The following is a 14,407-nucleotide window of genomic DNA, read 5'->3' on the forward strand; positions in this document are numbered from 1 at the left end:
AAAAATTTTAAAATTAAATTCCTACCAAAGGCAACGGTGTTCCTACCAAGGAATGTTTATTCTCTGGTTCATTGAGAATGATTGTCGACTGAAACGTAATGTGGCTGACTAATTTTTTTCTCCTGGTTTCGCATTTATCCTACATACGAGTTGCAACTCCCGCCATTTTGCTCCTGATAGCCTATTCACAGAGTTGTTTAGCAGCATTAAAAGCGATAAAAAATAAAATACTTGTAAAAAAATTTTATACTCTCTTGTTTATTAGCTAGAAACATGTTCACATAAGTATAAATCTGTTGCATATTTTTAGCTAAATTATCATATATTGTCAATATACCAAGTGCAGTCAGTTGAAAAACTCTGAAAAATGCTATAAACTGACCATTGCAACTTATTAAACTCAGAATAAAAACCAAAACCAACGCTACACACGTTATGGTTTATTTGAGCAAAACTTGCGTACAACACAAAATTAACTGTTTGCAGTTTGACACAGTTTGACATTCCATGCTATACTTCTCCTCCTACTGCATGACCATATAGTTTTGTTATATTAATATTTTAATAAATAAATCAAAACAAAAAGCGAGGATAGCGTCAATCTCAACCACGTTGAATGTGGATTTCTATGCGATGAGTATATCTAACCACCACAGTTCCTGTTGTTTTAAAGGGGACAGATGTAGTTTTTCCGAGCAATATAACATAACAACTGATATTCAGGTATAACGAGTAAAAATTTATCCTGTTTCTATTTCTTTTTTCTCTTTTGTCAGCATATTTAGGTACTTCCAGGCTTAATAATGTTTAACGAAAACTTAATATAAAAAGCTCTTTTACGTCGTTCTTTCTCACATTTTCTCCAAAACAATAAAATATTTGATATGAACGGTTGTCTCCATCGCGAGAATGACGTCATAATTTTGTATTTGTTTTCCCATAATGAGGAACCTTTTATTGCGTCATGTCTGACAAATGTTTGTTTAAGTCTTTATTAATTGTTCCAGAAAACGTTATAGCTTGTGAAAAAGCAATAAGAGTTAATGAGTTTCACTTTAATGTTTGCCAAGAAAGTGTCAAGTCTTGTTTGTAGCAAGTAGCATACCGCTAACTTCAAATGGTAAAGTTCCTACGCAGCGGAGGTATTCCAAATTTTCAGCAACCTGTTCTAAACCCGAAGTGACCGGTTGACGGTCCTGAGCATAGGCAAAAAATAAAAAATAGCGAGAGAGAAAACATAAACCTTCATCATTAACCATATATAGAAAAGCAAAATGTTAACATGTTTAAGAGCAAAAATTTCACATGTTATAATAATAAAATGTTATTGAAAGCTATAACTTGAAACCGGAATAGCAAGTCATATTTTTAAAATATCCAACCAATTACAATGCACACAATTATATGGAATAGATGCTAAAAATATTAATTGGACAAAATATGATTATAGACAGTAGATTCAATGATTAGAAGAAAAACGTTTCAAACACATCTGACAATAAATTCATGAAAACACGTCATATTTGAATAATTCAGTTGCAATTGGTGTTTTTTGCAAAACAAAATTCGTAAAAGTGAGTTCAGCGAGAAACAAACAAACAATGAAAATGTTATTTACAATGCTTAAGGTAAATTATAAAAATAAATTTTAACGATTTAATCTCTTGCACAGACTTTTTAATAAACTGCTTAAATTACAGAACTTTTTGGTAGAAACAGCGCATCTGACGTTTAACTAGTTCTTGTTCTTGAACTTATTTATTTTACGTGCAAAATTTCTGCGGCATCAAAAGTCGCTGAAATCAAATTCTTCGTACAACTCTTTTGAGATACAGTAGTTTGGTAGATTGGATCATCTGGAAGTTATAGCCATGACGGTTACAGCTGTCAATATTTGCTGGCAGAGGATGTTTACAAAATATAAAAGACGATAATAATCACCTAAATCGTTGCCCACTTGTTAATTAACATAAGAATTATTTGGAAGAACGTCAACATAAACCTCATCATGGTTTAGAACGCATTCAACTTCTTTATACAAGATCAGGTATTGTTTCTGGAAAAACAATGCAATAAGTTTAAAAACCTCTGGTTAGAAAAGTGTAAAGTACAGTATATTCTTACAAATCAACTGTAAACAATAGATTTACACATATGAGGGGTGTGTAAGCTATCAGTGTGTAGGTAAGTAAAAGACAGTTTACGATATAGTGAGGTTTGCATTTTATTGTGGATTAACTTCACCTGGGTGTATAAGAAGTGGACTTTAATTTTGAACCATTCCAACGAAAATTGGACAAGATTATCGTAACCGTGAGTCCAGATCGTGAATATATCATCAATATTTCGAAAATATAGGAGTGGTTTCAGAGGAAAATCGGATATAACGCGTCCTCTTTGAGTCCAGCCATAAAATTTCTGTTGAACTTTCTATAAAGCCAAATATACATAACCAGTTCTTTTTTAAAAACGTCAGTGGGATCATTATCAAGTTTATCGTGGTATAGGGAGTCTTCTAGTCTTCATTGATGTAATCATCTCGAATGAGTATAACTACGGCTCCTCTTTTATCTGCAGGTTTGGTGACTATATTGGGATTCGATTTCCAGTTTTTGATGGTTGACCGTTCAGCGTAACTACGGTTAGATTGGATATTACGTATCTTTTTGTTGATTTCTGCATGTGCTCGTTTCCGAAAACATTCTATGTATAAATAAAAATTTGGGTTGCGCCTACAGGAAGGGTGAAAGTATGGGACTGTTTGTTGAGATTAAGACTTGCGAAAGATGGAGATGTGTCATTAAATGTTTCTCTGTCAAAGAAGAATTCTTTGAGTCTTATCCGTCGAAAGAATGTTTCCAAGTCACCACAGAGTCGTACTTTGTCCACCTTCTTAGAGGAGCAGAAGCTCAGACCTTTGCATAGGACTGATAACTCAGTGGAACTGGGGTTGTAAGTGGATAAATTAACAATTTTTTTCAAGGCGGTGGTATTAGAGTTGACAGTCTTCATCTTTTCGGGTTAGTTCACGTCTCTCAAAGCAGTCAGACATTTGAGTTTGTTTTTCTTTTTTATCGTGAGCGCGGTAAAATGCCTTTCATAAAGTTCAGTAGCAGTAACAGACACAGTTTCCGAAAAACTTGAATTTATCAAGTTCAGTTTGCTTGTTAGTTCCTTAATTTTTTTGACAGTTACCTTTTGTTTGTAGTACATGGTACCGAGCAGATGACTTTTTTACTTTAACGGAAAGCTTTCGACAAAGATTTTCAGACACTTTTAAGAGTGATGCGTAGATTTAATTTGATCTTTAACAGATCACACTAAAAATCTGTTTTGTGATTTCTTGGAAGTATGTAGATATTGTTTCCAAGCAGACCTTTACATAGTAATTTTGAAATATTTTCTGCCGTTTCACCTGAAGACACCTGAAGAAGCAAGCTGCTTGCGAAAACTCACGTCGAAAAATATAAAGTTAACCTTAAGAGTGCCAAACTATACATCTTATTTAACTGTGCAAGAAAGGTTAACTTCTATGGATTCTCTTGTTTCACAGTTGCTTCATGAAATCATCAATATCCATACCATTGCTATTACTTTGTACAATTAAAGTGTTTGAGCAGAAACACCTTACACGTACGTTGGTCCTAGCCCTATACTTATGCTCATATAGGCCTAGACTCCTGTGGTTGTATGTAAGTGTGGAGCATATAGCATTTAGCATTTCTGCATGATGTGATTTAGCATTGGTGCTTGACGTAACAGAAATCTGTCGCAATGCTGAAGCATTGTCCACTTGGTACTTTTTAGGTGTTATCAGTCATTAATCTATAATAAAGAATTGAAAACACATTGATGCAGTTGTCACAACGCACCGAATACTTGTGTGCCACTGGCGTGTGACGTCGAATAATACTGACGCGTGGGAAGCGTATGAGTTGCGATTTCATGTAACATATTTTTATAAAAATAATTAATCAGTAAGAAGCATGGCGCATGTCCTTTTAAGTGTGTGGTGGTTAGTAGTTGCTATACTGGCAGTCTGCTAAAACATGGTAGAGTCGCAAAATGGAACCATTTTATATTTTTTCGAGGACAAAAGTGTTGCATACCAAGAGTATACCAGTTTCTTAGTATATTATAACAAATTATTTGCAAAAACAAACAGTTTCGCAAGAATCAAAAACCAAATTTCAACTTTTTCAACTTAGGTGATTACCCTAAGCCACTACTAGTATTTTGTATTGCTCATGGTGTAAATAAATACCGTTTATATAGCAGACTGTAAATCATAAAGTATTTCAAGATTTTTTAAACTTTTTTATACAAGAACCAAACCAAGTCACTAGGTTTTATTTTCCTGTTATGCTTAAGTGCAATGTTTCAACAATTTTATGGATGAGTTATTTCAACGATGGACAAAAGACATTATGAGGTAAGACTACAATCATGAGTCATAACAATAACCATTGCACATACCTGCTTAGTTGGCTGCTATGATTCCAAATATGTGATGACATGTTGACTTTACTATGACGTCGAATACAAGGAAATATATCAACAGCAGGATAAACTTTTACCTGTAGTTTACCTTTAATTTTCTACTTTTATCTGTCGAAATAGTTGTATGCTATATCACTGCTTGGTTATTAACCACTCCATGTCAGTATGTGAGTGCTGTCAATAACTTCAGTAAAAAACTTACAAAGCTGCTCATGCAGACTGAGTAACGATTGTGCTAGAATAAGATGATATAATTCATAGAGGTCGCCAGCAGACCTGCAACAGCTTGCAGTGAAATATTTCCATGAAGTGTTGCAACAATATTTTAGTGAGATAAAGGCAAGGTGCAAAATTTTCTAGAAAATACAAATTGAAATATGTTAAAAAGAGTTAAAATAAATTTAAATGTTTCACAAACTTATGCCAATTTATAATAAATTAGTACTAGTTGGTTGCTTGAACATCGATTTATAATAAATAAACAAATAATTCAGGCTTCGATCCAAGCTATCATACCAAAATGTGTGTTTTTGCTCAAATAGTTTCTTCTTAAAAACTGCCCTATTTTTCAGTCGAGGTATTTAGCTTGTTGTCATAGACAAGTTTATGGTTTATGGCAGGGCTTCCCAAACTTTTTTGCTCGCGACCACTTTCAAATTTCTGAAGTTTTCCGCGACTCTTCACGTTTAAATTGATTAGCAGTGCGAAATATACATTAGTCATTAGTGACATTTATTGAGATGCAAAGACTGAATTTAAGCAACCAGTACTCAAAGCCTACTTACTACTTTACACATATGTAGGCTACTGGAAACAAAAAAGCACACACATTTATTCAGTGTGATTGGTGCGACTGCTTTCTGCTAGAAAGCAAGTCCAGCCGTGGCTCAATATCTGTTAATGCTGGTCTTAAGGCGGTTTCAATGTTGATTAGGCTGGAACGATATTTTGTTTTGATTGTATTTTGTACTTTGTGTAAAATTGGTTAAACGCTCTGCGACCCCTGAAGTTTGTTACGCGACCCCCAGTTTGGGAAGCCCTGGTTTATGGAAATGATTTGCAAAAACTGTATGTTGTATAAAATTAAGATATTTTGGTTGATTAAGCGCTAGATTACAAGCTTTGATCAGAACTTCATTACTTAAATTGATTTCACATTTATGTAGAGAAAGTGGTTCATTTGTAGGAGTTTCATAAATAAAATGTCACAAACAAACTTTTATGGAAGATATTCTGGAATAACCACGGAAACATTTAAGCTTGCTATGTTTTTGATTTTAGGGTATTTGTTACATCATAGTGTGAGTTTAAGTTAGAAAGATTATTAAACACTCTTTTAAAACTCCAGTATGTCGGATTTTTATTTGTTGTCTAGTTTATGTTTTAAAACCAACTTCATGTATTTGATTTGTGTGAAACATTAAATTATTTCAGGATGCAATTGATTCTCCGACTGGATTAAATCGAATAAATCTTCGAACTACTTCATTTGAGGCGACATGGAATCAACTTCCTAATGTTTATTATAAAGTTGTTGTTGTTCGACATGGTTCAACTGCCCCAACCTCTCCACCAGAGGGCATCGACCTCGCTACATCACCTGTGAGTTCAAAGTTGAATGTTTTGTTACGTTTTGTTGACAATCAAGTTTCCATTTTAATTGCAGAATTTTTAGTGAGTTTCTTTTATTCATTGTTGTATTTATTTGGAACAAAATTTGTTGAATAAAATTACTAACACAATCATTTGTCATTCTGATATTTTTTATTAGTTCTTAATCTTTCAGTTTTGTAACTTATACAATATGTGTCCATTACACTAAAGTCGTGATGTATTTCATTGCAATCGTAACTTTCAGCATCTTGTCACAACTACATCCTCGGGAGAAAATATCCAGTCAAGCACTAAATATTCAATCTATGTATTTGCCATAGACCCAAGTGATTCATCAGATTTTGCACAAAGCAATCGTTCCCCAACCACAGGTAATATTACCCATGTACAATGAAATGTTTGTTTGCTTGTTGTAAAGTGAGGTATTGTTGCCTCATCCGGTATGTATTTGCCATTTTAATCACTTTATTTTATTTAGCTCAAGAACCACCAGTTGATGTTAAAATATCAAATGAGATGACAAATCAGTTCCTTGTGTCTTGGAACAGCAACAATGCTCATAGCAGTCCTCATCAAACCATAAATTACATAGTCACTTACACAACAAACGGAACAAGTCAAACCAGAAAAATTAGTTGGACTCAAACCCAGTTAACTATAAATGGACTTGCTTCCAACACAGAATATGTTGTCTATGTTAAGAAGCAATCTGAATATACAGATATTTTCAGTGATGACAGCATTCCAGCAAATGGAACAACCGGTAAATCATTCCTGTGGTTATTTTGTGTTGATAGATTTATTAAACGTATTTATTGCCATGAATGCATTTACTCTATTGGTTACTAAAATTTCCACAGGTATGATTCATTCTGGTATTTTTATTTAAACCAGCACTATTATCATTAGTTTTATTTTAGTACCAGGTGTTTCTTTGGTGTCAATAACCAGACCATCTGGTCCATCTGCTGATAACACGACCATGATAGAAGTTGGTTGGAATAAACCAGATGGTGGCGATGCGATTGACAATTACACGCTTGAATGGAGAAATGAGTCCGATGCAAGATATTTTGAAACCATTCCACACACCAGTGGTACCACATCATACACTTACATGGTTGGAAATTTGACACCAGGTTCATTTTATCAGTTCATTGTGAGGTCACACAACTCTGCTGGAAATGGTGACCAATCAGAACCACAAGAATTAAGATTAGGTGGATGACTTAACAATATTTAATGATTGGTTTCAATTGTTTTGTCATTAAATAATATTTTTTGAATGTGACTTTTAGTTCCTGCAAAATCATGGCCACCAACATTGAGCCAGTTCCAAGATGATAAAATATCAAGTTTGTTGGTGACTTGGACAAAATCGAGCGGAATATCCGATGCATATCAGATCAAACTTTATCAAGGAAGATATCTCAGACACAATGAAACAACCTCACAACTTTCCATGCTGGTATCTGGGCTAGAGTCTGGAGCAAGCTACAAAGCAACTGTAACTGCAATTAGCTCTCACTTATATGGAAGTGAATCAGAAAGCTCAAGTCAGATTCGAACAAGTGAGTTGTTTAATAAAAGGAACTTTTATGTAAATATCAATGTACTGATGCAATAAAGTGAGGGAATGTTATTCAGATCCACCAACACCATTGAATGTGACACTGATGCAATCATCCGATGAAGATGATTCAACTCAGCTGATAATTAGCTGGAATATGCCAGATGGGTTGCTCTTTCATATAAGCTCATACCACATAATTATGAGATCTTCTAGAGGGCCGCTTGTGATAATTCCATTTGATGCTGATAAGACCAATCCAATGTCCTATGTAGTTGGTGGCCTTACTCCTGGTGAAATATATACTGCAATTGTACAAAGTGTTAGTCCTTCTGATGGTCCTGCTGCAACATTTAGTGAAAATTCCACAATGTCCAATGATGTCATAACAAGTATGTACTTAACATTAATTTAATTTTACTTTAACATTATTCCGACCTTTTTGGTATAGTTTTACAATGGGTTAGGATTAACGACATGTTACATTTGTAAATTTCAAACTCACCAGAACCATCACCACCAAATTACATAGCATTTGTATCATTTGATGAAATTCAACTTAACTGGAATATTGTTGGTTATGCTGATGGCTTTATTATAAACTTTAACTGTAATCAGGTCAGTTGTTTAGGCATCTATTATGTAAATCTAAACCATTCATTTGTCACTTTGGTTTGTCACTATGACTGTTACAGCCAAGAGTTGAAATGATTAATGTTGATGATTAATGATATTAAACGACAATTTTTAAATTGCTTAAAATAAATTTGCAGATTGTGGAACTTATTGGCAGCTCTTATTCCTACACTTTTACAAAACTCAAAGAATCTTCAAACTATACAATTAGAATGTATTCTTGGGTAAAGGATAATCATGGAAATATACACAACAGCACATCAAAGATTAAATTATATACAACTTTGTTGAAACCTGAAGGTGAGTTTATTATTATTATTATTTTTAAAGGTTCACTGATACAAATTGCCATGAAATGGAAAATATTACTTTTATCATAATTGTTATTATTCGTTTGTCATTTCATTTCCATTGATTGTGAGTGGATTGTTGGTTTCAGGTGTTGACCAATAGTGTTGGTCACATTGCATTCATGAATACGTGTAACTTTTAAGGTAAAATGCAGCAAACTATGATGGCTTTGTTTGTTTGTTGCGGTTGTTGTTGTTGTTTTCAGATTATTAGTTTCAGTCTCGCAATGCATTATGATTTTCTGTTACTTCTAATGTAAAGTTCTGCCTTTTATTGTGTTGGTCTTAAGATTTAATGGTTTTTGCTCACCAAAGCTTTTATAACAGGAAATGAGGCTTGTAATTACACTGGTACAAAGCTTGTTACTGATCTGATATAACCATTGAGCAGCCATTTTCTGTTTTTTTTTGCAAAGAGTTCGTATACTGTTCATGACCGTATATATACTGTATATATGAACATATATAGCTATATATGTATATATAGTTTGTGATCGCTGGACCACTACTGTGTGTTTAACTTTTGCAAAAGATTCATTTACTCTGTAATTTTCTCATTTTTCTTTTAAAGAAGAGCATAACTTAAGTTAATATTTTTTGATTTTTTAACAAAGGCTTTTAATTTGTAAACTGTTGTGTTCTTCTTCATAGGTCAACAATCAAACCCAGGATTAATTTCTGGGTTGGTCATCATGGCAATATTAGGTATCCTGCTTATTGTTGGAATTTATGCCTACAGAAGACAGAATGGACAAGGAAAGAACAAGTAATCCTGTCTATCTCATTTGAGTTATATTTCAAAATGTTCATGAAATTACTCAATGGCAGTGCTTGGTAGATTGCTTCTATTTAATTGTAAAATGCAGATTGCCTACAATGATGTTATTACTAATTCCACATATTGTTTGAAGTTATATGTATAAAGTGGTAAAGTTTATAAGTAAAGGCATTATAAATATAAGAAACATTTAAATGGTTATGTTATATACGTTACTGTAGGATAGTGTTAGACAAATTGAGTTTTAACTATGTCGTTGCCATGCTTTGAAATGTGTCATATCAAGCTTACTTTAGAGATGATTGCTTGTAAGTTGCATAATTCACTGACTCCATTGGGTTGTCGGTTTAACAAGTCAGCTTTGGAGGGTAAATCATCATATAAAACATTTCTGTTGTGACTCAATGTATCGATTCAAGTCAAGCCCGGTATTGAATTCAAAACGTTTTACTGTTTGCAGGATGACTATTACATATTTTACTAAAGTTACGGAGTGTAATATGATGCGAAAAGTTTTACAAGGATTTACGTGATTACCAAAATATGTCAGACAAATAAGCTCAATCACCACAATGTACAGCATTCTTACAAGGACATACCGCATCAGCTTTTCAATTTCTTTGTTTCGTTTATAGAAGGATGACGTCACCGTCTGAATATGTCACTCAAATAAAGAACATTCCAGGACAAGATAAGTGGAATGAGTTCCAGGTTTGGGGGTTTAATTAAATAATAAACCAAAAGTATTATAATATTATTTTTTCTTGCAAATGTTGATGTGATAAGATTTGATATTTAATGAAAACAACATTCAATGCAAATTTTCTGTGAGTTAAAAATGAAATAACTTTTATAATTTTATTTTTGATTCGCTTGAGCTGAACAAAATTCTCTTAAAGGTTATGAGTAAAATACTTCCCATGATTTGATGCCATAAACTTCAAATTAACTTTTGCAGAAGCTGCCTCTTTGCAATGCTGACTTGTCAACATCTGTGGCCGAGCAAAATCAAGACAAGAATCGCAGCAATATTTTTCCTTGTAAGGTTTTCAATTCTAGGATTTTCATATCAGGAAATATTTTATCAAAAATTTTTTATAAGTTTAAATTAAATCGTTAAACAAATCAAAAATAATATCGTGTAGCCCATATATTTTCCTTTTTAATTTCAGACGATAAAAATCGTGTGAAACTTGTTCCAATTCTCAGTGAAGGAAGTCATGATTACATCAATGCAAGTTTTATTCAGGTTGTTTTTATAAATGTTTTCAATTGATATTTGCAGAGGATATTGCTTTTGTGAATCTATTTGCATTGATAAATAATAATTAATGACATCAGTTTTAACAATTTTTTAACCATAACCATAACGGCTGCACTTGCCAAATGTCCGCATTTATGTGAAAAATTTATAGCAACTTTTAGTTGCACTGGACATAGTGAGAAAGTTAAATGTTATTTCAAGAAGAAAACTTTGCCACATTTTCCATAATATTTGTATGTGATTACCCGTGCTTAACAAAACAAGCAAAGAATAACAGCGTTTGATGTTTTGTGTTTTAATGTATTGGGAGAATGTTTGTGGAGCATATGAAGACCAACAAAATAACAAATAAAAACATAAATAATTTTTTATTTGCAGGGAAATTCATTTGACAAAGAATACATCGCCACCCAGGGACCTCTTCCAAAGACAATGAATGAGTTTTGGAGAATGATCTGGGAGCAACAATCTACTTGCATTGTCATGCTTGGAGACTTAGTTATCAATGGTAACGTTTACATAGAAACATTACAAGGTCTATAAATTTCTTAATTTATTTAATTTTGTTGAAGGTGAAGTCGCATCTGGACAATACTGGCCTGTTGATGAAGTTCCAATACAAATGGGAAATTTAGTTTTAAACAAAACACAAAACACTGTGACAAATTATTGGATTCATAAGATATTTATCCTGGAAAAGGTATGCGAAAGTTCTCAGTGACGTTTGCCTTGTTATTACACTAAAATAAGTCTTATTGTTATGACACAATGTATTTAATAGGAAAGCAAATGTCGTCAAGTAAATCAATTCCAGTTTCTTTCTTGGGACGATGATAACTTTGATCAAGATTCCATTCAAGCTTTGATTGAGTTTACATTGAAAGTTCGAGAAATAATTGATAAAACCAGAAGTGAAAAGCCCGTTGTTGTTCATTGCAGGTAAAATACCCTTTTGTGACCCAATTATTTTGCTGTTTATCGTGTTATAAATGTTGTTCAAAATGTGGTATTGGATGGAATTTTGTTTTATTTGTATTTTTCATCAGTTATATGTTGCATTACGTTGTATGAACAGCAATGGAAGTGGAAGAACTGGTACATTCATTGCACTTGATCGCTTGTTGCAGCAATACCGGCAACCAAACTCAGATCTTGGCATTTACGATGTTGTTCGAGAGTTGAGGAGCAATAGAATGTCTATGGTGGAAAACTTTGTATGTTGTTTAATAGTTTGATGTTTTAATAAACTTCTATTTATCTATTTGAGGAGAAATATTGAGAAACATGGATTGTGTTTCAGGAGCAATATGAGATGTTATACAAGTCAGTTAAAGCTTTTCTCGCTCCTAAATATGAAGAGGTGAAGCGGAGAAATGAATACGTAAACGTAGGGATCCAGGATGGAACAGGTGTAGTGTAACTACTGCTTTGCTTGTGTTTTTTTTTATTGAAGCATCTGACGATTGCGGATGTTTTTCAAGAAATGTTTCCCTGAATACTTTTGAGATATTTTTCAAAACGTTTAGAATCTAAGCTGCTGAAACGAAATTTAATTTTCAGAAATAAATCTTTCAGGTGATTTGTTTCATCAAGTCAGTCCTGCAACTTATGGAGAATCCGATTATTTGGAGCTTGAATAAACGAACCTTACTTTGTTTTGTGAAATTGCAAACCGATGATTTGGTTTTATTTTACGTTGCTTGCACTAAGCAAATTGTTTTCGTTCTATTTTTCAATTCATTCAGCGCGTATCATAAATTATAATTATTTGTTCATGGAAAAGTTTTATTTGAATCTGAGTTTGACGTTTAATTGTGTTAAAGATACAAAATCAAACCGTCGAGCACCAAAAACGATTTTTTTACAAACACTGGAAGGTTTTGAAATTCAGTTTTATTTACAACAGCATCTACCTGGTCAATTATAAACACTGCACTGACGTCATATTTGACCCAACCTTGGTAAAGTAAATCACTTGCCAAACCAGTACCAGAGTGACAAACTGTGAAGCAACGAGTTTGGCTCCAACAATTCGTGACAAAAATACCTGATAAATTTTGTTGTATATTGGCTGCGTTTTAATGTAAACTGGATATGGTGTTGTGGACCACGATGTCTCACTGACTTAAATATAATTTGGTGTGATTACTATTTTATGTTGATCTCGACGTTTAAGGTTTGTTCGTTTTGTTTAATCCTGTTGTCGTTCTATTCACTGCATGGAAAGTTTTCTTTTATTTGAAAAAATTTCAACTCACTTGTTAAAGATTTACATTTTAATATTTTAGGTTTGAGTTGCCGTGCTAGTTGTTATCGGAAAATCAACGCCGTCGCTATTTTTATGCACTTTTTCAACTTTTTAGGCTTTTTCATTTTTCACGTGCATTATCGCATGCTATTAACAACGTGCGGTAATTTGTCGTTCCCATCGCGACAATGACAAAATCTCAATAAACAATTATGAAGGTAGTGTTATGTAAATGTTAAATGACCTAATCACACCCCAATAGGTGATAAGAGCTTTCGCGTTACAGAGGGCTGAGGTGCGTAGACTTAAGTTTGTGGCGTGTTTCGTAGCATTAGCGATAAGCGAGTTGCAATATTAAATATTTTAAACAATGTTTCATATCAATTGCTGCATAAACTTCCGTTTCCTGATTTTGCATTGTTGCTTGAAACAATTTGTGTTTACTAAAGAAAAGATATTATGAATAATTAGTGACGTCAGACACTCACTGTACATTGTAAAGTTCGATCGTCAAAAACATCATTGAAGATTATCTATTCATGATTACGTCACGATTGTTTTCACCCTTTTTACTATTGCGCAAAAGATGAAATTTTCCCGGGCTTATTCTCAAACTTATTCATTGTAATATTAGGCATTAATTGTTCCGCGTATCCACAACCCAGTTACTTCAAGTTATTGTATATTCTCTATGTATATGTATCCTTATCGTATCCTTATTGTATATCCTCTATGAGTCATACCTTGTCTTCGTGATATAATCTTCATGAAATTTCATGCTAATCTTTCTTCATCATTTAACTTCTGTCATTAACACACCACTGTACTATAAACGATTGTATAGTTATATAAGTTACTTAAAGTTTTCAGTTTGGTTTTATTGTTTTTTTTTATGTATTTTGCGACAACATTTTTAATTTCCTTTTAATTTGAACATCGGACCGATTGGGTGATTACCCTAAATCACAACACCTGCTAATTTGCTTAGCAACTTAAAGGATATAACATAAATTGATAAAACATTTATAATATATCTTTGCTTAGAGAGGAAATCGTAAAACTATAGAATACTAATACTGTAGCAACAAAAAGTTTTTGTTCTTTTATGACGTAAAATTTGTTACGTATGGTTGCAAGTAATGTTTGTAGCTTATGTGTGTTCCATATGATCGCGATTGAGATGGAATCATGACAACGCGTCACTGTAGCGATATCTTGAGAAAACATGAATATTTTTCGCGGTTTTTGCCGTGTTGCTCATGCTGCCTTTAACTAGTAGTTGTTGGAGTAGAGCATCATCCATTGTAGATTATGCAACCTTGGTATAACAGCTCTCGCTTGGATACTAACGATTATGCCTGACTAAAATACTTCTCTTTAATTCAGCTGTTCTTTTCGTAGTGATTACGTCATAACTGAACGATGTATGCTTGCAGCTGGAGATAAA

The 14,407-nt window shown here is 33.2% G+C and overlaps 1 protein-coding gene across 2 annotated transcripts; it reads left to right on the forward strand.

The window, feature by feature from the left end:
- Positions 1–5,676: 5,676 nt before the first annotated feature.
- LOC143450035 (receptor-type tyrosine-protein phosphatase H-like) lies at positions 5,677–14,407 on the forward strand. 2 transcript variants are annotated; one of them, XM_076950435.1, is made up of 19 exons: positions 5,677–5,801; positions 5,935–6,102; positions 6,359–6,485; positions 6,593–6,877; positions 7,035–7,334; positions 7,413–7,685; positions 7,762–8,076; positions 8,193–8,302; positions 8,458–8,620; positions 9,322–9,436; positions 10,084–10,159; positions 10,407–10,488; positions 10,621–10,697; positions 11,091–11,220; positions 11,285–11,412; positions 11,494–11,651; positions 11,788–11,926; positions 12,013–12,121; positions 12,273–14,407. In XM_076950435.1, the coding sequence occupies exons 1-19, from the start codon at positions 5,703–5,705 to the stop codon at positions 12,350–12,352; spliced, it is 2,934 nt and encodes a 977-aa protein (XP_076806550.1). In that variant the 5' UTR covers positions 5,677–5,702; the 3' UTR covers positions 12,353–14,407. The 2 variants fall into 2 exon arrangements, with proteins under 2 accessions (XP_076806550.1, XP_076806558.1); XM_076950443.1 differs by having other exon boundaries at positions 12,288–14,407.

Source organism: Clavelina lepadiformis, chromosome 1 (assembly GCF_947623445.1).
Source record: "Clavelina lepadiformis chromosome 1, kaClaLepa1.1, whole genome shotgun sequence".
Lineage (NCBI taxonomy): Eukaryota > Metazoa > Chordata > Ascidiacea > Aplousobranchia > Clavelinidae > Clavelina > Clavelina lepadiformis.